General features: G+C 27.9%; 1 protein-coding gene across 1 annotated transcript in view; it reads left to right on the top strand.

Annotated features, from left to right (window-relative positions):
* The window catches only part of LOC129969058 (USP6 N-terminal-like protein), a 56,438-nt gene extending 36,316 nt beyond the window's left edge, over positions 1-20,122 (top strand). Inside the window, exons 2-14 of the mRNA XM_056083466.1 lie at positions 1,843-1,884; positions 6,563-6,713; positions 8,727-8,769; positions 9,158-9,238; positions 10,525-10,632; positions 10,713-10,822; positions 12,356-12,404; positions 13,393-13,458; positions 14,954-15,008; positions 15,095-15,255; positions 16,020-16,119; positions 17,507-17,730; positions 19,492-20,122. Coding sequence (XP_055939441.1) covers positions 1,878-1,884; positions 6,563-6,713; positions 8,727-8,769; positions 9,158-9,238; positions 10,525-10,632; positions 10,713-10,822; positions 12,356-12,404; positions 13,393-13,458; positions 14,954-15,008; positions 15,095-15,255; positions 16,020-16,119; positions 17,507-17,730; positions 19,492-19,935 — 1,599 coding nt within the window. The 5' untranslated portion in view covers positions 1,843-1,877 and the 3' untranslated portion in view covers positions 19,936-20,122. The remainder of the gene's footprint in view (positions 1-1,842; positions 1,885-6,562; positions 6,714-8,726; positions 8,770-9,157; positions 9,239-10,524; positions 10,633-10,712; positions 10,823-12,355; positions 12,405-13,392; positions 13,459-14,953; positions 15,009-15,094; positions 15,256-16,019; positions 16,120-17,506; positions 17,731-19,491) is intronic.
* The last annotated feature ends 7,156 nt before the right edge of the window (positions 20,123-27,278 follow it).

The following is a 27,278-nucleotide window of genomic DNA, read 5'->3' as shown; positions in this document are numbered from 1 at the left end:
ACATTTTATTTGTGATCGCAATATTTTTAAAAATCGTTTTTGTTTTTGAATTTTATCAGATTTGCTTTTAAATGTAAAACTCCGAAATTTCCCTGTCAAATTTCCTTTCCTTTTCATATGTTCAATATGAATTATGAAAAATTGATTTAAGAATATTCAAATGCAGAAAAGCAAGCAGTTACAGTTTAAATAATTTTTATTTCAGTTTCTAAATTCTGCGTTAAGAAAAAAGAGGATAAGAGGTATCCAAGAAAAGAGAAAACTCTTAGAAAGTGTAATTATTTTTTTAGAATTCGGAGACTATTTTACATTTTAAATAACCTGGTTATTTAACATTCCAAGTTGTAATATATCCGGGAAATTATATAATATCTGTAAATACAAGATTATTCTATACAGTCGATTCGATGATAACTTTCGGTTGTAACTTTCTTGCAAACAACGATAGGATTAAATTTCTTGTAGATAAGGAGATTTAACGTTTTGTTAAAGTAAATTACTGCTTTGTCTATCTTCCCTTGTTAATATGAACAACATCTTTGTGGTAGTCTATATCATGCAAGACATTTTTTATTAAGTTCTCAGTCATTGGTAGGCAGTTGATAGCTTTTTTTCAGATATATGAATATGTTTACCTAAATTTTCTGAAAATTGTCGCATGGACCTTTCTTTTTTATTTTTCGATCAAATTTTATTAAATTCCATATTGCATATTTTCTTTAATTTGATCGACATATTTCTCTTAGGCGTCAAAAAAAATCGCCGCATTCCTTCATTTAACCTGTTGATACCTTCCTATGATGCATTGTAAATGTTCGGTGGGGATACTCGAAATTCATAGAATCTTCGGGAAGGGTGAATCGAAAATATTCTTCGAATATTCATCGCACCATACAGAATTGGCCGTATTAGATTTCCTCCTTGGAAATATTTATAAATAAAATTGTAATAGCAATTTTAAAATCACAATAAAACATAAAAATTATCTTAAATAGCGAGTTAAAATTTAAATATAAAGATACCGACAAGAAAAGTTACTGTTTTTATTAACTCATTGAGTTTTATTCGTGTAGAAGTCTGTCTTCTTGCGCGCAATAGTGAACGAATAGCATTAAGCATTACTTCACAAGATAATAAAATGAACTATCGCCTGAATGTTGCCCATGTGACCTAGGGAAGTCACATTGAGTCATTATTATATATACATTCAAAACTTTAACATTCTTTCGGCATAGTTTTTTTCCCCTTTTTGTATATTATAAAGAAATTATTGCATCTTTTAATCGATGCAATTGCTTTGAATAATCGTCTATATATGAATAATTTTTGGCTGGTGGTAAGGTCTTGGCTTCGGAACCGGAGAGTTTCAGGTTCGAGATCCGATTCCACCGAAGATCCGTCGTGTAAGCGAATCTAGTGCACGTTAAATCCGTCGGGGCAAACGTCCTCCCGCTGGTGTGGTGTGGAAGTTTGGAGAGGGGTGTACCAGGTCAAGTGTCGTCCTCGTCATCTAACATTGGGCTCAAAATAACGAGACCCGTCCCAAAATATCTCTAGTGTTGCTTTAAAACGGGACGTTAATATTACTAAACAAACTAAACTAATAAGAATACTTTCAAAAGCATTTTTAAATAATTTTTAACATCTTTTAAAACATTCTTTTTAAGCGCATTTGTTATTATTTGGAAAGGTTTTTTCAATTTTCCATAATAGAGAAAAAATAAAATTTGAAATGGGAAAAATATTTGTGTTTTTAGTGTGATTTTTCAGCCTATTATATAACAAAATGTTGGGGTCTTAATTTCGTTTAAATTTAATAAATATTTTTTTTTTTATTTTCAGAATGTTGAAAAGGCCGCCAGTCTTTGTTCCTAGGAATGATGAGTAAGTAGTCGATATTTTGTTCTTACTCTTTGCTTTACATCGTAATATTAATTTCGAAAAAAAGGACGATTATCTGTTTGCAACAAGTAAAAATTCACCTCCTACTCTTTGAAATTTAAACTTTTGCCTGGTAATAATAAGCTGACAATTTTTATATAAATTATGAGTAACGACATGTTTGTTTTTATAATTTTTCTCCCTTTTTATACTTTTTTCACCAAATTTTCATCCAAATGTAATTTATAATAACAAAAGAAATCATTAATTGTAAGAATGTTTGAACTGAGAATTTATAGGCCGTCTGTTATACGTGAATTGTCACGTGCATAATTATGTTGTTATTATTAAACCTTCCACAGGACGGATCGTTGGACCTAGAGATAAAACATTGATGCGTAGTTACTTTTTGGGTAATAAATGCTCTATTAGCAAAGGGTTTCAAAGTTTGAAACATAATGAAGAAGCAATCAATTTTTAACGTCTTTTTTTAACACTGGAGTATTTTTTATTTTTCTTAAATTTATTTTAAAATTCAAAATACAAGTTTTTCATCTATAACAACTTTATTTTCCTACCATTTTTTTCTAGTTTTTTAATAAATTTTTAAAAATATTTATAAATGTATTTTACATTGATACTTATCACTTTTTTAGATATTGGATGATATTCACATGCGATGCAACAATAATTTTTCGTGAATAAATTGTTAAAATAATAGACAAATCAAACCGTGATAGCATTTTTATACTACAATATTTTTGACTAGAGGCTCGAATCTCGTGTTCCCCCTCCCCCTCAACCGCAATTAGAAATTTTTATAAAAGAAATTATTTGATAATAAATATTTTATTCTACCAGATCAAAAATAAAATATTATTTCCCACTGAAAATAAAAATTTTTATTTTACTAAAAATTTCCTTAAGGGAAATGCGAAAAAAATTGTTAGCGATTGTTTTGTGATTTTATTCGGTATTAAAAGCATTTCCTGTATCTTATTTAAAAAAAACTATCCTTCATTGAAAAATACGGAAAGTCTGATTTTATTTTTCTAAAAAATTATATAAACCACATAGTATTTTCATGATTACCTAGAAATTTAATTGTTTCTATTTTAATTTCTTCGTTTATTTTGGAATCGTAAGTTTTCATACATTTGCTTTCATACAAAATTGCAGTCAATTTAATTGTTCCGTAATACTAAAGTTTTATTGAAATAAATTAACTCGAAGGTCATGGGGGATAAAACTATACATCAAAAAAATTAATAAATTTAACTTTTTATATCCTGAATGGAACGTAATTTTTTTAATTCGAACCCTAAACCTAATTATTTTGGATTCAAATGGGCGTGTTTTTTTTTATTATTCATACCCATAAATAATAAAAATATATCATGGAAATTTAAATCTTGATTCTGATTTAGTCTTAAAACTTTCTCAAAGCTGTATTATTCTTTCCGTGATTTAAACTTCCATAGTTTCAATGAAATAAAACTTTTTTTTTGTCTGAAATATTAACTTATCTGCTTCATCTGAATTATATGCAAGTTTTGAAAAAACGTATCGTAATTGTGCAAGTTATAAAATTGCATGCTGTAAATTCTTTATTATCTATAATAGTTAAACCCAAAATATAGTTAAAGGAACTTCAACCCCGAATAAGATGTTTTAACGCGAAACATTTTGTAAAAATTTATAGTAAACTCGTAAAGTACAAAAATCATTTCTTTATTAAATCATAATTGTATATGTAAATCTTCTGCAGCATATAAATATTTCGAACGCATTTTCATGTTCATCTATGCTCTTTTTACGTTATTATTTGTGGCTTCCATGTCGAACCATTCCGTGGATAATACGGAATTTTCATTTGCATGTTTAATAATATATTAAAATTTATTCTAAATTTTGTAAATATATTAATGTTTTCTAAACTCTTTAATCCAAATTCTTGAAATGGACGATAAACTTTAGAGAATTCAGAATAATTCGTACCTGTGAATGGAATGTTAAAAATCGACCTTGCATTCCATCTAAATTGCAAGGAACCCGTTACTTGGATCCGGACTTAACAGAACGCTTTGGGGAAGGGAAAGAAAATTCCGAGAATCAATTCCATTAAAGACCTACCATGGTGTACTTAAATCCGTCATGGTTAAAAATCCTGTCTCTGGTACAGTGTAGAATCTAAAGTCAAATATGTATATTGGGGTGACCATAATTCAAAATAATTGTAAATATACTCCCAAAATGATTCTGAAATGGTTGATTATATTAGAATGGTTGGAAATGTTGGTCTAATGAAAAGAAGTCAGTTGAATTGCAATGATATTGTCGATATCCAACCTACACAAGTCTTAATACTTGAATATGGAATTAATTTAACCCTTTGCCCTCGGGTGTTGACTCTCGCTCACCTGTCAAGACGGTGCATCATTTTGGCGTTTTATTTAATTTTGATTGTTAAAAAGGTGTACAGAGTGGTAAGAAGATGGAGACTAATTTTTCATGGAAATTCAACTTAAAACAATTATAGTATACATTTATTTTTCGGAGCTAGTACAATCTTTGGTGAATAATTTTGCATCGAATTATTTTTCCGAGTATAGAGGGTTAAAACATTCTCTTTCTTCTCTTAAAACGACAAAGGTTTCAACGCAGAATAAAATTTGTTCAGAAGGTCATTGGTTAAAAGTTCATTTCCATTAATCATTTCGTCGTATAAGCAAAACTGTGCGCATTTAATGCAGAAAGCACTACTATTTATTAAATTGGGGGGGGGGGATTGGGGAAAGGGGGGCTACTTCTGCTCCAGGCTGCCAAATATAATTTCCTTAGCTTGCTCTTGTTTCAAAAGTGTGAAATTTATCATCGAAAAACTCTTGTTTAGCTTTAAAGTAAAATGCACTGTGTGTGTGTGTGTGTGTGTGTGTGTGTGTGTGTGTGTGTGTGTGTGTGTGTGTGTGTGTGTGTGTGTGTGTGTGTGTGTGTGTGTGTGTGTGTGTGTGTGTGTGTGTGTGTGTGTGTGTGTGTGTGTGTTCACTGAAATCCTTTAATTTTTTTTGTCAAATAAAAAAAATAAACAGAAGGGATATTAATCGAAAATAGTTATACAACATATTTTTAACTAAGCTTCGTCTTGTGTACTAGTTTAGAGAATGTGGCATTTTTAGGAGGAGAGTGGCAATAGTGTTATCCCCAAAACATTATCTTTGAAAAGGCTTCGCGATCATGAAGTTTTGAGATACACCAAAAGAAGCATCTGTTCCACTTCCTTAATTCGCTTTAAAATTTGGAACGTTTCCATGAAACATCGGAAACCGATGATATACCAGCCGTGGCAGAAATGCGGGAGTTTGATAAAGTTTCTTTTCTCACAACTTAAAGTTGCTTTGGACGTATTCTTAATTACCTTTAAAGAAACTTGGCATCAGATCTGAGGCATCTTCAATATTGAATGGATGTAATGATGACCCAGTGCACTTCGAAAAGGAGGATTTTAAATTTGATGTAGAAATTTTTTATTACATTTTATGTTTTAGATTTTTGCAATTATTATCGTTTCTAATAGTTGTAGAAAGAAAAAAATTACATCGAACGGAAAACAAGCAAGTATTCTGAAGAAATTTAGTGTGCACCTTTTGACATGATTTATTTTGAATTTTTTAAAAAAAATTGGTCATTTTTCCCCAAAAAATAAAAACTAAAATTCTTGCATCTGACATTCTAATTTCATTATTTTTTAATTTTTTTAAATGATTATTCGAATATGTTTGTTTCATTTAAAAGTAATAGTTTTTTCTGTTATACAAGATTGTTTTCATTTTCAGTTATTTCAGTTTGTATCATCTGTAATTCACTAATCGATATTAAAAAAAAATGTATAAAATCATTGCTTTTATTTTACTTTGTTTTATGTTACTGTCTTTTGATTTTGTTATAATTCATCTTGTCACAAATAATGCCTAGGGAATTTTACGAATTATATATTTTATTTTGTGGTCTTTTTTTTTCCAATGGTTTGTATTACAGGTGCATTATTTAATACGTGTAACGTTTTATTGCTAGTGTGTGTGTGTCGTTCAGAATTCATTTTTAGTCTTTTCTTTAAATATATGTAAACATATGCAGATGCGCAGCCAGATGCATGGCCGAAAAGAAGAAACTTTAAAACTTTTTTTTTATTTAACCACGGGAGGCATAATTTACGTACAAAAATAAGTGATAAGAAATTCGTAAATCTGCATCGCGACGCAAGAGCAGAAGAACAAAAAAGACCAAAATTTTTCCCCTCGCTGGTTTTACTATGAGCTTTTGATGGAGATTTCTTTGACACGTAGGGTCTTAGGATAAAAATATTTAGGTATCTTTAAAAGAATGTTGCAAACATTAAAAATTTTTATCCCTTCACTCGGAATGTGGGATAATCGACTGAATTCCCCAGTTTTACAGAGCACATACAGGATTAATTAAATAAAAAAAAAATGTGGAATGGGACCAAGAAATACGAGACCATTTTAGAATGAAATTAATATGGGTTAGGGAAAAATTAAGTAATTAATTAGAATTTAATTTAGATTTAGGGATATCATATATAAACCAACTTTACTGCTTAAATATTATGTTGCAATTCTTCTGAAACTATCATTCTATCTTATGACATCTCTTTTCTCCCCAGATGGTCATGAAAATGATTTCTGCAACAGTGACGATGACCAGGCCATCATAGCGAAGTACGATGCTGGCCGGAGCGAAACGAATGAAATCCTCTCTTGGGAAGATCCAGCGTTGGAAGTTTACCATGTCACGGATCGATATGGATTCATACAGTAAGAGCTGTCTTGAAATTTTTGTAGCAAATGGGTGACTCATGGGATTCGTCGCGTAATGGGAAAAAGCAAAATCGATTCGCGTGTGTCGTTAATAAGTGTTTTAAATGAATTGTCGGGTTGGAACATCAGTTTTGATGGCAGTAGGGTGAAATGCTGAAATCCTGCATTCTATTGAATTATGTAATCATTTCAGCTAATGGAAAATAGTCGAGGAAAAAACTACCTTAATAATATTAAAGGTAAAACGAAAATTTCAGTTTGAAATATTTTGTTAATTGAATTTTATATGCGTTTTTTTTTCAACTAAGTTTTATTGAAAATGTAATTTTCAAAAATATTCTTTGTAGCAAAAATGAATTATAAAGGCAATAAAAAATGGAAATACTTTTTTAGTCTTTAATATTCTATTATAAACTTCGAAAGGGAAACAATTTATAACATCAGTGCCTAACTATTGTTAGTATAAACGTCAGTGTCTATTTACTAGCTCTTCTAGAGACATATTAGTAGATGAAATTTTATGGAAGAATAATTATTTGAGTTATTTTTAATATAATTAAAAATATTCGAGGGTAATTCTTTGAAGAAATTTCATATCTAACGCTCATTTTAATTGCTTAATTTGAAAATGCTATTCAAAATAAAATTTGGGATATAGTTACGGTTTTGTTATGGGATATTTTTTATGGGTTAATGTATAGAAGGAAAGGGCAGTAATATAATGAAAGCTTTCTGAGTAGCCATATAGTTTGAAAACAATATAATAGTGACAAAATTTCTTTAGTTATTAAAATATATTTTAAGTTAATTTTAATTAACTGAATTTTCGAGCAAAAATTGAGCGTACAATTGCAAGATCATTTTACTTAACATGGGTATTAAGATCTAGTTTTTAAAATATTAACTTTTATAGTATTACCTTAATTTTTATAATTTATTGAAAATATTTTTACGTTAATAAGTTAAAATTTCTTGATTTTTTTTCTTTTAATTTCTCAGTAGATGCAAAACAAAAGTGAATAATTGAATTAATTCTAAATGTACTTTTCTTATATTTTCTTATTCTGCTTAAATCACCTTTCTACTTATTTCTTGATGAAGAAGGCATTAAATATTTATGTTAAACTTTCATTTCCGTTTTGTAAATATTGTAAAATTCTGTGAAATAGAACGGACGACTTTTTTAGAAGAAAGCTTTTATGCTTTAATAAAATTCAAATCGAACACGTAACCATGCATAGTTTGGACCTAAAAATGCAATACTTGGAGAAGAAAAATTTTTTTTGACAAATTATATTCTGACATTTTTAACACCCCGCATTCCGCGGTCAATTTTCTCTTTTTTTGAACTGGTATCTCATAAGCCGACTTTACATTAGGACTGTAATAACAGTAATTTAAAAACCATGCGGTCCAGTCGCTACTACGTGGATGCCAATCGGATTGATAGAATTAACAGTTCCAAGAACTCGAAAGGCTCGCGTGATTTTTTCAAGTACCGGTATAATTACCTCATCATAATGTAGCAGTGTTTTCAGCAGACGGTAGTTTCGGCTGTTATCTGTAATAAGTTTATGAAAATCGACTACTTTAGAACCAAAACATTTGAACTAATGTCTTATTTTTACAAAAGAGGGAGGAAAAACAGAAAATTACTATAATTTTCATATTAATATTAATTATGTGAAAACTGTTTAAAATATTTTTCATTTTTTTTTTACTTATTATGTAATTATTATATATCTGACTTATTATAAAGCTTTGTATTTCGTTAAAATTTGATACTTATTATTTCCATATAGCAAATTTATCCCCAATAATAATTATTCCATAATAAATATTTTAATACTTTTAAAGTAATTATTTTGCTCATTCACTTTTGTATTCAGTATCGAATTCTATATTTTTTCATAATTGTTTTTGCACAAATGTTATAAAATATATATATTTGCAATTTTAAAAAAAGTTTGTTATATATACTAATAGTATGCGTTTCACGTTTAATTTTAGTGATCACAGACTTCCAGAAAAACTTACTGCTCACGAAACAAAGGTATATCGCTTGTTATTTCACATATTTTCTTTCTGCCGTTTTAAAGATTTGGTATTTGAAAAATTATTTTGCTGAAATAAACGTAATAAAGATTTTGAATAAAATTAAGAGCTTCAAGTTCTAAGCTTTTTTTTATTTCCTTTGTTTAAATATTGGTGTAAGTAAGTTTTGTTGTAATTTAACTAAAAATAATAAATTATTGTGGAAATATAGAACTTGAATCTGATTTATTCTTAAAACTGAAAAAAAAAGCAGTCTATTTATTCTTTTCATGATTTGAATTAAATTAGTTTTTCTTGACGTATTATGAGAACTTTTTTGCATTATAATTAAATGCGGTTGGATAAAGAACAATTCATTCTCATAATTCGATGCATTTGCTTTTTAGATTCGTGAAAGAGAAAATGAGAGAATTGGAAAATGGCTAAAAATGATAAAGAAGTGGGGAAAATATGCCGACAGTGAAAAGGTAACTATATTATTAATCATTTTTTATTCAAATTGAAGAGACTGTGTTTATAAATTTGAGTGGAAGAAATAATAAATGATATGTTTGAATGAATGAAATGACTTTCACCACCTACAAGCTCTGTAGTTTTGTTGCCTTTTTATTTACTTACGATTCAAATAATCTACAGAGTAGCAGAAAGTTCTCCTAATCACAAAACATTACTGCATTATATTCAATGGATCTTTTGTAATAAAGTTTTTATTGTAGAATCAGGGCCCAACTTAGCTTAATTGGGGTCCGGGTCAAAAATTTCTTTGAGGGACCCCCCTCTACTTCACTACTTTAGTAATGAAGAACCGAACTTTATGGAGGTGTTTAAATTTTTCCTCTCTTTATAGATATATAACAAGAAAATTGACTAGAACCAAAAATAGCCATAAAGCCCCCCCCCCCCTCCAATGGTCAGGCGAAATATCGTTCTATCCATTTCATTCATTAAAGAAGGAAACATAAAACAAACTTTCTATTCGATTTTGGGCCCTCTCTAATGTGGGGTATGTATGTCCCTGCCTTAGTCAGGCTCTGTGTGGAATATTCATTTTACAAAATTTCCTGTAGATGGCAAAACTAATGTAAAAATTGCGATTTTATATTTGATTGTAACATTTGATTTACCCGATATTACACCACCAGATTTTTTTTCCTTTTGGAGTAACATAAAATATACAGTGTTTGCAACTTTAGTTAAAGATATCGATATACTCAAATTTAGGATATTTACTTGTGTAGTATGACAAATGAAATATTGGACGATATTTTGTGAAAATTAAATACCTCCTTGACTTTCTTCGAGCTACCAAGGGTACTCACATTGAAATTTATGGACATAAATTATTTTATTAAAAACTTCATAACCATCTTTGCAAAATATCGAAGCCACAATATACCAAATTAATATTTTACAATTACTTTTTATAATCAAGAAAAGACATTACGCCCTTGTATTTTACAGAATTAGTGGCATAATTTGGAATAGTACTATGGTATCTGTTCTTTTGGTTCTAAAAATAGATCTTTAAAAACTTATTTTTTCTTTATAAAAACTATTTGTGAGGTCATAAATCGAGATATTCAACTAAATTTGATTGTCACAATATTTTCTACACTTCATATGCAAAAAACATTTATTTTTCTCTTAAATGTCTTTATTCTTTTTAATAGCATACTTCCAGTTAGTGCTGACAAACTGAGATGCAGTACTTTTGTTAATATTTTTTTTTTTTTTTCTTTCTTCTCTGACTTAGCTGAGGCAGCGTGTGTATAAAGGCATTCCCAATGCTGTGAGAGGTGAAGTTTGGGGACGATTATTAGGCGTACCCCAGATAAAGGTTGAACAGGAAGGTAAATATGAGGTATGTTGCTATGAGGAGTTTCATTCGTAGATTCAAATAAAAAAATATTTATCACTAATACTTATATTTGTTAATTGCAGGAAATGGTGAAGCAGGCTCGTCTTCATTCGACTGACATAAAGCAAATAGATTTGGACATAAACAGAACTTTCCGCAACAATATCATGTTTCGGGAACGATACGGCCCAAAGTAATTTACTTGTTTACTTAAAATAATAAAATTTTGTTGTGTGCATGAATTTGGTAAGCTTTGTCTTAGCTTTGGTTTTAATGTAGGTCGTTCTCCTCTCATGACTTGCCTTCAGTAAGAGCGAAACAGATGTTTTGATAATAAACTAATTCCTAATAGCACGCAGATATTGTACAATATTTTATGACATTGATCAATATTCGACAATATTATACAATATTGCAAACATTGATTAATGTCATATAATATTACACATTAGTGTACAATATTGAGTAATAAGCTGTTATCTGTGATAATGATAATTTTGTTTTAAGCAATATTAGTACTAATTTGGCAAAGATAAAATTGCGCTTTTCTAAATTTTTATTTCTGAAGAAACATTGATTCAGTAACTTCTCGATTAACAATCATTATGTACAAGATTTGGTATTAAAATTAGAAACCTCCTCTTACCTTTAAAACGGCGATAACCCTAATCATAAAAATAGTATCGTGAGCTTCTCATAAAGTCATTTATAATGGAGAAATTCGAAAGTAGCATTTTATCTTCATCAATCTAGTATACTTAAAAATGTCGGTTTCAGAATTGTAGCGGATCGGCGATTTAGCAAAAAAAAAAAAAAAAAAAAAAAAAAAAAAGACACCTTGCGCACTTTATTTAATATCTAGGTTAGAACATTTAATCGTTCTTTAGTTTGGGCGCGAATTTCAAATTTGTGACGTCATGAAGTAAACTTGTGACAGGTGCACTTACTATTCTAACTGGAAATATTTTCCATCAATTATAATAAACAGCGTTTTAGAATTCAATCAAAGACATGATGTCTGTAAAATATCTCAAAATTCAGGAATTGCCACCAAACAAATGCATTTTCCATGCATGCTGTCTTTTCTTAGCATTTATTTTGTATAATCTCTTTTCATACTAGATAGATAATGCTTTCATTATCATTTCCAGTATTCAAGATACGAGTGCTAACTGAATTTTGCGACTAAGTGGCATTGTAAGCAGTTACTATTTGGACGAAAGACATACTTCTATGAGTATAATTGCTGCCATTTTGAATTTAAAGGAACTCAAATTTTTAAATTACTTTATAAAAAATTTCTATTTAGTAGTCTTTGTTTTTAAATTTTCCTATATTATCCTCAATATAATATCTTAATTTCTCAGTAATATGGACAGGTGTCCATATTTATATAAAGATGGCTGTGTTGCCAACTGTTTATTTCAAAATGGAATTTGGTTCATGGGACAGTATAATTAGTTTCATTATCATTTCACCTCCATTCAATCCATGTTGTGCATCACAAAACCAAAGCAAATGTACAAGTGCAAATAAATACGATTGTGAACTTGAGATATAAAAATAAAATATAATAATAAGTGCAGCGCTTAGTATATAAAATATTAAAAGCATTTGTTAATAGATAATTTCTTCTTTTTAAGTGAATACTAAAATTTTGAGTTTTATTTTTTATATTTCACTGAATGTGTTCTGTGATACTAAACTAAAATTTTCTTTTCTCTAGGCAGCAATCTTTGTTCCAAGTTCTTTCCGCCTATTCAGTTTACAATGTAGTGAGTATTTTACTATGCTTTTTTGTATTAACATGTACAAAAGACTCTAATCAAACACATATTTTGGAATATGTTGCTCAGTGAACATTCTTCTCCTACTTAATATTTTTGCATATTTTCCTCTTTATTGCATTGTTTATTGGTTCTCCATGCATAGAAAAATGTAAGATTGTATGTCTAAATGATTCTTTATATTCTGGGCAATTGCCCCATATGCATTGGATTAGAGATAGTTAGCAAATTAGCAAACTGAAATTGGGATGGGGCAGCTTACAAAAACACCTATTTTTGTAAAACACCTATAAAATTTTACACCTATATATTTATTAATTCAAACAAAATAAAATGCAATCTTTCATGCCATTTAAAGTATTTTTCAACGGGAAGTATGTACATATCACTAATGGTATTATGATTAAAAGTGGACATCTTATACAGTGTGCCATTTTTATATAGTACAAATAAAAATTATTTAAATATACTCTATAAAATCTTAGAGAAGCGTTAATTTGAAATATTGTAATTTTTATTTGAAACGTTAACATTCTGCTTATTTTAATATTTTTTAATATAAATGCATTATTTTTATTATGTATTATCTTTATTTTTTAATTCAAATGCATTAAATAGAAGAACATCAAATTTCTGTTCTATTTAATTATATCTCCAATTTTAATGGATTCTCTAATAATTTCATAGCATAATGCTGTACAAATTGTATTTGTATATGAGATTCTTAATATATAAGCACTGGAAATTATTAACGAGTTTTTTTCAGCACTTTACAAAGAATACAATCTTAATATAGAACATACCATTGAAAAGCATTGAATAACTAATACATTTATTGACACATTAATCATTAATGTCTTATATAGAAACATCACAGATTTTCTGTTAGTTATAAAAGGAATTGTTTATTAAAAATTGAGATTTTTATGTATAGTTATGTCTAAAAATTTATATTTTTAATGTTTATTTTTTTTAGGAAATTGGTTATTGTCAAGGAATGAGCCAAATCGCCGGTCTGCTTTTAATGTTCATGAATGATGAGGTTTGTTTATACATTTTTTATTCTTGTTTTATGTAATTTTTTGTCCAGATTATATATGTAATTTCTAATTTGCAGAAATTTAGAAATGTTTTTCGTTTATGAAAAATTAGATGTATAAGAATACAACTGCTCTTTTTTAATTTCCAGAATTATTTTTTTAGAAGTGAGTTTACTGAACAATTTAGTAATTATGAACTCCAGTATTCTTATCCTCCTGAGATGGAATGGGGAGGATGAGGCATTATACATAAAGTAGGAATTGACATTTGGGCTTACTTTCCAACTTATTCTCATGTTAGCAAGTAAGATTGAGTCAGTCCAAAGCTCAACATTTCAAAATCAACAATATATAGAATATTTTAATTTAATAATTAGCATCTGTACAGTATCATGGAGTATATACAAGAATGCAATGGAGTACATACAAGTTGTATGGACAATAGCACATTCAGCATCTAAAATTTTACAATTGGACCTTACTTCAGATAAAATTGCATTCTAGTTTTAGAAAGATAATTTGGATTGACTAATATCATTTTAATTAAGAAAAAAAAGAATCTTCCAAGCAATTACTTTTTGGAGTAGTATATTTCAATTCTTCATACAAAGTAGTAATTTCCTATACATGCATGTTGAAACATTTTGTTGATACTCTTTGGTTAATTTCAGTTTAGTTAAGAAAATAAATGCTTGTTCCTCTCTTTTGGAACCTTCTATATTATTATATAAGTGAATTTAAATATGTTTTAATGTTTACTTCTGTATTCATTCTACAGTCTGAAAATACCGATGTTTCTTTGTTTATGTTAAACCCTTATTCTAAACTTTTGGAAATATTATTTTCTTTTAAACTAAGCATATTCTAATAATGTAATAGGAGTGATCCTTATTTGCACTTTGAATTTGCTGACGTGTAACTATCATAAAGTTTTGTAGAGCTTGTGTTATGTACAAGGCTGCCTCTTCTTATTTGTAAAGTAATGGCTAAATGGGTATTTTGTAGGCCCAAACAGTGCACATTGAACTCTCTTTTTTCAATAAGATGACCATTTTATTTGCACATTTCTACATAGTTTTACAGACTAATCATTTTTTACTTTTGAAACTTTTTTATTAACTTTTTAAAATTATTCCAGATCTGACATCCACGTTTATATGCAATATTTACTGAGAGGCCAGTGTTTATAAATATTTAAATAAGTGGATGTAATTAAACATGTAAAAACCTGACCAAATATATTTGATTGTCAATATTATCATTAATAGAATTTGTGATTTTTATTAACTTATTTGGCAACTAAGAAAATTTTTTTTTTTTTAATCTACATGCTTGTGGCCCTTATTGACATAAAAATCTGCTTAGTAGGAAATTCTTTACAGGCATAAAAATGTGACTACAAACAAAAAAATTAAATTTATTTAATTTGGTAAATGATATAAGTTGTTCCTATTTATAAAGAGTCTGAAACCCTGAATCTATATATTAATCTTTTAGGATGCGTTTTGGGCTCTTTCAGTTCTGATGACAGATAGAAAACATGCCATGCATGGTTAGTGTTCTTTTCTTTCTTTCTTTTTCTGTATCTAAGGAATATCTGTAAGAATTGGTTTTAAAAAAAACTATTTTTTTCTGTAGGCTTCTTCATACCAGGATTCCCTAAGCTGAAAAGATTCCAAGAGCATCATGATAAATTATTGGCAAAATATATTCCTAAACTCAAGAAACGTTTGGAAAAATTTGGCATTCACAGTAGCCTTTACACATTAAAGTGGTTCTTCCAGTGTTTTCTTGACCGAGTAAGTTTAAAATGATTTGAAATTATTATTCTTCATTTTCTTAAGCAAAAACGAAATTATAAATCTAAACAAATTTATAAATATCTTTTTAATATAGAAGTTTAAACTATTCAAAAGATTTTCCTCAAAATTTGCCGACAAATATTATGAAACATAAAGAAGGGTTGGGGGGGGGGAGAGTTTTGTGGCAATTAAGTATTAAATTTTATTAATTGCTGTTTCCATGTATAAAAATAATTTTTATTGCTGCCGCTCTTATTAAGTTATAATTGTAAAATTTTTATAATATTTATTGAGTTACCATTTGTGTTGGTAATTATATTTTGTATTATTTTGGAAAGATTATTGATTATTATAGAAAACATTTTAGTTATTTAAAAAAAAATATTTGTAGTCTTAAGTTTTTGGAGTTATTTGGTGCAACTGATGTTCTCATTTAAATTAAAATGGACATTGTATGCAGTTAGAACTTTGTTCATTATATTTTATATAAAGAATTTTCACTTTAAAAATATATTTCTTATAAAATAGGCATATGAAAATATCCATTAGTGTATGCCAGTTAAAGAATAATCTCAGAATTGAAAACTGTCATTCTTATTAAATATAAATTTAATTTAAATGTCAATTTTTAAATTGTCTATTTAAAACATGTTTTTGTATTTTGTCTGTATTTTATTTGTGCTTGAATTTATGTATTTTATTAAAACATTAGTGTTCTGCACATCTTGAATATAAATAATTTTCATTGCATCATTCTTCAGGTGCCATTCACATTAACTTTGCGTCTTTGGGATGCATACATAATAGATGGTGAAGTTATACTCACTGCCATGTCTTTCACTTTATTGAAACTTCATAAAAGTAAGTTTTTAAACTTTTGCAGTTTAAATTTTTAAGTTTTTCTTGTTGATATAAATAAAAATAGAAAAAAATAAAAAAAATTACTGCAGTTGTTTTAAGCTTTTTGTTTACTCAGTGCAAAATAATTTTTAAATCTTTGTTCATTGGAATAAGTAGCATTTATTTCTTAATATTTTTTGTGTATTAATTAAAAATAGTTAATGCAGTTGTTGAAACATATTACATGAAAGATATTTGCTTTAGAACACTCAAAATTGCATGCATTTTACTGTATTTTTCATAATTTCTTTTCAATTTGAAAATTACTTTGAGAAACATAATTGAAGTATTTTTGTAACATGTTATTAATCATATATACAAAAAAAATTCTTGTTAAAAGTTATGAATACCTTTTTCAGTCAAATGACATCCATAGATGGTTTTTTTTTATAAGACTAAATATAAATTAAGTAGAAACTTTTTTCTCCATTTATGCATTCTAAATTCATAAAGATTGGAACTTAAAGAAAAGGAACTAAACACCTTCCAACAATTGTAGGTTTTTCATGACTTTTGTTCTATAAATTTCTTTCCTAACTTACAGCAGGATGAATTTAATTTAGTTCTCGAAGAAACTTTCATCTCTCAATAAATGAATATTAAATTGAAGTACTTTCGATAAAAAAAAAAATAGTTTTAAATTAATTTAACATTTTGTAATATGTTGTAATTGCATTTGCTGATTATATACATATTTATACAATTTTAAAATAAACTTTGTTGATGGTTTGATTTTTAAATTTTAATCCACAAAATTTACTATAGGTAATTGTTTTTATCCAGAAAGTACTAAATTTTGCAATTCTATTTATCAAATTTATATATTGAACTTTTTTGCAATAATCTTTAAATTTGATATTCATATAAAGATATAATTACAGTTTATTCTTAAATTTTATTAACTTTTTCATTTAAGTTTTATAAAGCATACCTACAACCATTTAAATCGTATTTTTCATCTTGATCATATCTATGGGAAGCAGTTGTCTTTAGAAATATGCTTTAATTGTAATTAAATGTTTTTTTTTAGCTTTATTAAATTTGTCCTGTAGTCTCTTTTTTTTTTAAATGCTATTTAACAAATGTTTGGCCTATTTTGCTAATTATGGATGAGCTTCTTTAATCAAGAGAATACTTGGACTGTAGGACGTTTTATGCCAGTATGTTGAGCATACTTCTGTTTAAATTTCACATATCAGTCTTACCCAAATTAAAAATCCCAGTATTATGGTATAAAAATATGATAAATATGACTGAATAAATATCAGTTGTCAAAAATCTCTTGTTCCTCTTGAAATAAATCATTGTTTGCTCTATTTTAGTATTGAACACTGTTTTTCTCTTGTAGAGTCTCTATTAAAGATGGAAATGGATGAATTAATAGAATTCTTACAAATAAAACTTGAACAAGATTTCGGTTATTACGATGATGAAGCCATAGAAGCCCTGCAGAATACAATCCTTGAGCTGCAGAAGCACAAGCTGCATTTGCCTGGTACCGCTCCTCCTCATGAGCTTCCACAGAAACCTTTTGGAATGATCATAAGACCAGAAAGCAGTAATACGAGAAGGGTGAGTAATATATCAATCCCCACCTCTTCCCCATGCATACCGAGGAGAAAAAAAATGTCAAATAGGATTCTTAGCCACAAATATATATATATATATATATATATATATATATACAGATTGTGAATATTTTATTCCTTTATATCGCTTTTGATAAAATTTGGCTATATTATAACACTAAGTGTTTAAATTTAATAAATAAAAAATTCAAGGTATCATTTTTATCTTATCAAAATTTTAAAGCTTAAAATTTATGCACATAAGTCATAATTTATGCATCATCCAAACAGTTACACTTGATTTCCTTGCATTATCATTCTTCTCAATGGTGGATCTCTACCAATGCAACTGCTTAGGTCACCTTTATTGATGGGTGGGAGGAGTGTGCTCAAGTAGCTCAATTTTGTAAAATTGTTTTAATCTGTCAAATAAATTTGTAAGAATGCGAATTCTATTAATTATAAAAGACGATACTAAATTGGTTAGGTTTATATTTGCTTCATTATGGCACTAACTTAAATATTTATAAATACTAAATGTCTGGATAATAATATTGGTTGCAAATGTAGATGTTGTGCAGTCATGAATCTATAAAATTGAAAATAAACTTACATTCTTACTAAATTACTGAAAAAAAAAATAACCTAAAATAAATAATAAACATGTTGAATAAGTTTAAAATGCAAGATTAAATTTGCCATAAAATGAAGCCTTTTAATATGCATGACCTAAGCCCACAAAATGCCCAAATCCACTATTGACTCTTCTCCCTTATTTGTTATTATCTTAATATATAAGAAATATCTTTATTATTTCTTTAATATTTATTTTCTAAACTGAAATAAAACGGTTCATTTAAAAACTACACCAAATTGCAGTACTGAAGCTTTACACCTATGTTTTGCTTTGTAGTGAAAATAGATTAATGTTTATGATAGAGAATGATTTCACATGTTGAGTAGTTTAAATTTTTGCAATAAAATCATAGATATTTCTTTGGAATCAAAGACATATTTTTTTTTAATTCATCATGTCTGTTATAAGCATAAACTTTGCATAAATAAAACTCATATATTTCATATATTAAGGCTCCTAATATGAATAACAAAAAAAAGTAGATTAATGATTATATAGAAAAATAATAAATGAAAAATATACAGAATATATATTCTAATTATTCCCATTAGCAAATTTCTAAATTATTTGTGATATGCTTAAAGTAACAATTGGAAAGAAATTCTTGACTTCTCTTCTATGACCAGAACTAACAGAGTTATGAATCTAAATTTCATTAATCCACTAATTGGCATAATGTGAGTTAATAGGTGGATTGGTGAACACAAACATTGAAATAATCCAAAATTATCTAAAATAATGATATTCAAAATTTCATAGTTTAGTTAGTACCTTGTTTCTATGGCTAAAACTTGTTTGTATACATTGTTAATGTATTAAGGGTATTTTATTGAATATGACTACTAAAACCTCGAGTAACTTGTATGAAAATTGGCTTCATAATTTTTTCAGCTTTGGAATTATTGACTTAGCAACATAGTATTTATCATTTAAGGCATTTTTCTGGAAGTTAAGATAATAAGTAACTTATTAGTAAGATGAAGAATTTGTAACTAAAATTTATATTTCATTATAAGTTCAAATTAATGTATGAGTAGGCATATAGAAACATTTTAAAACTTTCAACTTTTTATTTTATTCAGAATCAAAGATAAAGCGATTTATAACAATACACTTTTTTTGTTCCAGACTCTTTCAAACAGTGGTCAATCCAATCTCAGCAACGGCAGCAATGGAACATTGGAAAGGAATGCCTCTCAAAGCCCAATCAATCGCGATGATGCCAACTCTGTCGACGGTAAAACTCTTCCAAAATTGTTTCCTAGACGACCAAGCATGTCTGAAGCTTCCACAAACGATATTTCCTCAGAACTGTCTAGTCCTTCCTCGGTGTGTGCAGGCTACCCACTCCAGCGTGCCGTATCTCTCTATGACAATGTGGACTTGGTAGAAAGTGTTCAGGCTGCTTACAAGCAATCTCCTCCCAGTTCCAGAATGAATTCGCCTGATGCCATTTGCCTCTATGTACCTTATGAAGGTCCACAACAAACTCAAGGCTCACCCTCTAGTACCACAGTGTCGCCCGTTATTCCTCCTAAAAATGGAGGATTACACATTTCATCATCAAGTTAGCAGTTTTTGTGACTAATTAATCTTGTGTATTTGACTGATTATGTAAGACTGACAACATTCCTTGACTATCAACTAATATTTTCAATGGTATTTTTTTATTATCTATTATGTAAATATATATATAATTATATATTTTTAAGTAGTTGTAGCACTGAGGCATGTGCAATAAACTTACAAATAAGACCTCTTATGTTTGACTTTGTTTACTTTCTTGTATATGAAATAATAAAGAGAAAATATTGGAATTGTCACAAAATTTGAACTTGAAATTTTGACAAATTTCCACGTTTCAGACTTCCTCAAATAGCACAACATAACATAATATTGTATTATAGTATATTATATTATAAAATATCCAATAATATTATACAATATCACGAATATTGTTTAACATAATACAATATTGTAAAATAAATGTGTATTGCTAGGGTCCCTCAGTCTGAAAAACCACGCTTTTGAAATCGTCTCTGTGAGCATAATAACTTTGAACTTGGTGGTTGAAATTTGGCATGCGGTTTCTAGTCCAAGCTTGTAGATTATTATCAAAGTTTGAATGAAATCCATTTTTAAAAATTTATGTTTTGCTGTTTGAGTACACTAACTACAAAATAAAGAGCTAGGATAAAATTTGCTGCACAGATTTAATATCTAAAGTGTGTTTAATTTAAAAGCAAATTCATCAAGGGGTTCATCGTCTGCTGGTCTATACTTTAACAAGCATGTAAACACAATAATTCAAAAATCCTGTGACTTAAGTACATAAAATTCGGTATGTGGTTTTGCACCTTCAATTGTAGTTCTTTTTCAGATTTTGCCCTGAATCATTCGAGAAACAAAAATAAAATACACATTGGGTTTTCTGGCCCTTGTGTATTAACAGCATCCCAATGATTAATCGCTAAAGATCATACTCCAATAGCTTTCATAACTATTGCTCATTTATGACATAAGGTTTATAATACTCAACTACTTTATTAGAGAGTATGTGAGAAAGTTTTGGGATTACCCCTTCCCCTGACTTTATGACAGACTTGATTTAGTACAGTGATTCCTATTGTGCGATGCAGTGCCCATTTGCGGATCATGGGGAAAATTAGCTTTCCTTAGATATGATGACCGTCACTAACAGAGAAATACCTAGTAAATAGATAACCTTTTCAGTTGATGCATTTTGTTTTCTCTTGTATTGATGTATTATTTCTGAAATTGGATGACCTAAAATATCAAGAGTCAAAATTCTTGAAGTACTCTAATCAAACAGTCGTCACAAAGCACTGGTGATAGTATTTCAGATTTATCAGAAAGTGAAGATATTTTACTTTTCAAAAATGTGAATTTGTTTTTTCTGAGATTCACTATCTTTATTGAATTTTTATTTGTGGATTTAAATCTAGTTTGCTGTTGTAATTTTGTTTCAAGTGATTACTCGTCAAATGTAAAAATTCAGAAAATTTCAATTCCAAAAATAAAAATTAAAAGTTGTTTATAACATTTTGAAGTCTTAAAAGTTGACACATTTTCCGAAGACCATTACGTTCATGAACACAGCTATTTGTTTTTCAAAAACTAGTACCCACAATGTTTTTTGAAAATCGATTATCATATTGCCACTTTAAATCGTAGAATGAAACTTTTTTAAAAATATTTTTGGACCCGTATTTAGACAAATAAAAAAAAAAAAAGTACTTACAGCATTTTTTGGAAACTGTTGAAAAATATAAAGTTAAAGAAATAAAGCAGTAACCCATCTGTAATTTTTACTGTTTTCTTAGTAATACATAAGTTGAATATCATGATATACCCATTCGTAATGTTAAAGTGAATCAAGAAACCAATGCTAGTCAAATTTAAGAACAGAATTATATCGTAAATGCTACTTTTATTTATCGATATTTATTTTATAATTTCAACAAATAATTAAATTAGTGAGGAGAAGAATACAAGCCCGAATTTTGTCTTTTCAGCTAATATATTTAATCCTTTGCGGTCGTATATCTACTCTCAGCCACCAAAGCATCTTTGCCGTTCCAATCGTATGCCTGCCCTCAGCCACCACAGCAAAGAAATATACAAAATGTATACTGTATTCTTCATATCTTAATCTCCATTTAGGGAAAGGGCTAAGGAACTTTTCAGAACCAATATGGTGCTTCTACTTCTTCGTGATAATGAAACCTAATATTAATAGAGCCACCTCTGACTCGCCATGAAAAATCAAGGGTGAGAATTATTGACGCCAAACGAATTATTTTGGCAACACTTGTCATTGAAAACCAGGACTTCAGAAAAGAATGGAGACTGTTTTGAAAGATACTACATGATGGCGAATTATAAACTATAATTTTTACAATAAAACATTAAAACATTATTGTGTTTACAATAAAGAAGTTTACTAAAGAATGAGAAAATTGTGTTTTTCCTTCATAATCTTGCATACTATGTATTTACTGCTCGCTCAATGGAAATTAATTCCACCCAACACGGCACCTATGTCCAAATTTTTTTTTTTTTACATGTACTAAGAGTATATATTTGTTCATTTAACCCTTTAAAGGGTCATTTTTTTCTAGTCATATTATCTTAAAATATTTTTAGGCTTGAAATTAGAATAAGAAAAGGGATTTGTTTAGCTTATTAGATAAATTTAATTTGATTAAAAATAATTAAGTAACAAATCAAGACATATCATTTTGTGTGAGATAAAGAACTGAAGCATCTAAGTTTCTATCTTTCTAAAAAAATTTGTCAGAACTTATGCCAACCTACATAATTTCATACAAATATTGATAAATTTGGTGGGAAGCATACTTCCCACGGACCTAGAAAGGGTTAACATGATACGGCATTCTGGCGCTATCTGTGTTTCTATCTATATAATACAATCTAGAATGAAATATAACTATGTTTTTTTCCAAAATTAGATCTCAGAGTGAGTAAATATCAAGGATCTCATAAAAAAAAAATAGATTCAGAAAATAAAAAACTTTTGATGATCAGTAAAAAAAAATACTGAGAACAATTTTTAACAAAGAAGTTAGTATCCGAATAAATAATGCTAAATAATGTTTAATTTCCTTTAATGAAATGTAAAAATTAGTTATGAGTTATTTTGAAGCCAAATTAGAGAAAATGTGCTTGCCCCCCTCCCTTCCCCATAAGCAAAGCTCTGCCACTGTCTCTGTAGTAAAGTTTCGGTTCAGCAAATTTCAAAATCACTGTTGAAAAATAAAAGCTTGCGCAACACAGAAGTTTAAATAAAACTTGCCTATCTTAAATTCAGAATTTCGAACTAATATTATTATTGAAACAATTTTTAAATGGCAAAACATTTTTTTTAATTTCAATATTTTATTAAAGTTGATGTATTTTGAAAATAGAGCTGAATAAACTCGAGCATAATATGTTTAATTTAGCTTAAACATATAAATGTTTTTATTTTCACATATTTATAAATACTGTTTTAGAAATTAATCCAAAATCTGATGGATGCATAGAATGAAAAATCCAATAGACGAATAAAGAGCATTATTCTGCATGAAATCACAGAAGCAAAACACAACCGAACCATAAGTAAGAACATAACTTGTAATAAATAGCAGTTAACCAATAATAAATAATTGCTTATTTATTATTGGCACAAAACGCTTAGAGAATTCACTCAAATAATCTAGACTCCTCTGGCACTCTCACCTACAGTGTGTCTCAATAGTATATGGACAGGCGAATTTTTAAAATAACAAGCAAAAAAACGAGGCAATAATCACCCCCCCTCTCCAAACTTCCACACCACACCAGCAAAAGAACATTTGGCTGCAACGAATTTAAAATTTTCATCTACAAAAGAATTATTTTATTTTTTAATGGTTAGAAAAATTTCCTTCTGACTCATTTTCAAACAGATATATATTAAATTTCAAATTGTAAGGATCGTAAATTGACCACATTCTAACACTTCGACCCTAGTTTTCTGTAACATACAACATACATTTGCGCCAAAATGGATTTAAAATGCAGCAAGTGTCTATACATTCCAGATACTTAGAGGAATCAGTCCTGAGTCTGCTATATGGTAATGCCAAAATCAATACATAATCTTTTTCTCAAAAATATTTTTCAAATAAAATTTTATCCATTCTTCTTCTATTTCATCCATTATTAGCTAGTTTCCTTTTTATTTGGGAAAAAATGCATATTGTGTGGTCATAAAATATTTTCAATAAAAGTAATTATAAGCCACCCCTTCTTTTTAGTACTGATAATAAAATGAATTTTTACAAATTTAAAATTACAAGATATTGATTAGAAATACACAGAAAAGTCAATATGTCCTCCTCTATGTAAGTAATTTTTGTGAAAGATATGTTAATAAAAACAATTTTTTAAAACATAACACTATTAGTTTATTAAAAAATATTTTTTATTTTAATTACTTTCTACCTATTAACTTCAGTTTATTTACTAAAATTTTCTAAAGTTTTTCCCTTATCAACATAAAACAATTTAAATAAAAGGAAAATCTTAAAAAGTAAAAGAAATAAACACACACACACACACACACATATATATATATATATATATATATATATATATATATATATATATATATATATATATATATATATATATATATATATTAAAATGAATTACTGAATGCAATTTTTTAAAAAAAAAGTTTTACTTGGATTAATAAATTAATTTTAAAAAATTGTGCATAAGCATTATTACCAAAAATTTGTATAATACACACAACACAATTAAAGGCTTAAAAAAAAAATACAAAAACTTACATTTCTTTTTTACAAGATTTGATAAGAGAATTTGAAAGGAAGATTGTAAATTTTATATTTTTAAACATTTATACAAGCAAAATAGGATCATACATAGTTTACAAAATACAAGATATTTTTTTTACAAAATTAAGATGTTCTGTGAATAGAACTGGAATTTACAATTACACATGCTTTAGCTAAATAATTCTTTTATTTAGGTAGATGACAATTTTTTAAAATTAAAGTTTAATTATAAATAATAAAAAATTAAAAAAGATGGGGCAAAGAAAACAAACTTACCAAAGACATTATAACATGAAAGAATAAACTGTTTTAGAAATAGATAAAAGAAAAACGGTGAAGTAATACAATGCATTATGAAACTCAATTAGGAATTTGAAAACATCTTTTAATATTTAAGTAATTAATGCCCCTATGAGTGCAAAGACATTTTATAACAAATATAGCAATTCAGAGAAAGAAAAAATTTTGACATTATTGTATTAAAATCTATGAAAGGCTAGAGAAATAGACTTAAGAACTATAGTTTATGGTTATTGCATTAAATCTAAAAAAATCAGTTTAATATATATATATATACATAATTTTGATTTTATTTTTATATGTGTCATATTTAAACATGATCCCTTGAAGAGAAATGGAATTATTTTCCTTTACATGATACAGTTAGTTATTCAGTAAAATAAGCATGCATATATATATATGCTTATTTATTATTATATAATATTATTCGTATCATAAATATATAAAAAAATATTTTTTGATCTTTACAAATTTATTCCACTAAGAAAATGAAAGAAAAAGTAAACTGCTTTTTGATTATATTAACTTCATACCTGGACAATATATATCGTTGTTATATCATCAATAACATCAGTATCACAGTTACTTCATCTGCAACTTGATTTTAAAAATCAAACAAAACTTTGGGTTCTTCAGTTAAAAAAAAAAAAAAAAAAAAACTACTTAATGTCTTAGATTGTCAAATAAAAAATATTTCTGATATCATGGATAACTGCTAAAATAGCTGTACTATGTCTGATGGAGCTTGACATCATTTGAAAATCATCAAGATAACTGGGAGCCAAAAATATCAAAATAACAATAAAAACAGAAAATAATACATCATTATATAAACTAATACTTATGCATTAACTGCATGCCACTGGAAAACTTTAGTGGCCATTGGAAGCAGTCAATAGTCACATTATAACTATGAAAGAACTTAGCTTGCAATCTTTGGCAGCAACTTGCTGGCATGCAGTTTATACATAAAAACCACTAAGTCTTTCTCACAGCAAACAATTTAAAATTTTAATTCAAACAGTGCTAAAATTAATTAAAAATGAATAATAAATGATATTTTTTATAGAACATTCAGAATAATTTATATTTTTTTTTAAATTCAAATAATGGTGAAGTCATTTGAATAGCTAATAAAAGTAAAAAGTAACAGAATATCAGATTTCCCTATCATTATTCGTGACTTTGACAGTATAAATAGCACCAGGTGCAGAGTATGCTTTCTTCATTGTGTTTTTCATTAAAAATGACACAATTACTAATATTTCATCTGCGCTGATGCTTAAAAGAGGCACTTGTGAATTTATATTCCCCTTTCAAATTATTAAGTCACTATATAAATTTCATTTAACATTTATTCATATTTATCTTAAACAGATTTTGAAACAAAATATTTTAGTCATAAAGAGTTACAACATCTTACAATAGTTTCTTTAAAATTTTTAATGTTATGAAAGAAACGATTTCTCTTTAAAATTTATACCGTTTTAGCATGATATTTTGCAATCACTGATTAATTTCCTTTTCAGAATTAATGTGATGATGTTAGATGCAATTAAACTTTTTATCGCAAGTGTCTTCTACACTTACTGTCTCTGCATGATGAGTTAGGTAATGTTTGGCAAGAATGGATTTTTTGTGGAAATTGGCACCATATAATTTACATGAATGAGGTTTTTATCAGTATGAATTAATAAATGAAAAACATGATCACACTTTTGATTAAAAGCATGATTATAGATATCACAGATATGATTTTTTTTTATTAACATGCACCATTTGATGTCTGTTAAAGGCAGACCTGCAGCTAAAACCCTTCTGACACATTTCACAAACAAATGGTTTTTCGCCAGTGTGAGTACGATAATGTCTCATAAGATTTGATTTGTCATTAAAAGCATTATTGCAAATTTCACACATGTATGGCTTCTGAAGATGAGTTTGGTAATGTTTCGTAAGATTAGATTTTTTGCGGAAATTAGAGCCACAAAATTCACATGAATGAGCTTTTTCATCAGTATGAATCAATACATGAAGGACAAGATCACATTTTTGTTTAAAGGCACGATTACAAATATCACAGATATGATTTTTTTCATTAACATGCACTATTTGATAATGTCTGTTGAAGGAAGACCTGTCGCCAAAACTCTTCTGACATATTTCACATATAAATGGTTTTTCGCCAGTGTGAGTACGACGATGTCTCATAAGATTTGATCTGTTATTGAAAGCATTAGTGCATATTTC

Source organism: Argiope bruennichi, chromosome 5 (genome assembly GCF_947563725.1).
Source record: "Argiope bruennichi chromosome 5, qqArgBrue1.1, whole genome shotgun sequence".
In the NCBI taxonomy this organism is placed as follows: domain Eukaryota; kingdom Metazoa; phylum Arthropoda; class Arachnida; order Araneae; family Araneidae; genus Argiope; species Argiope bruennichi.
Note: the sequence above shows the minus strand (reverse complement) of the source record. Positions and strands in the feature narration are given on the sequence as shown.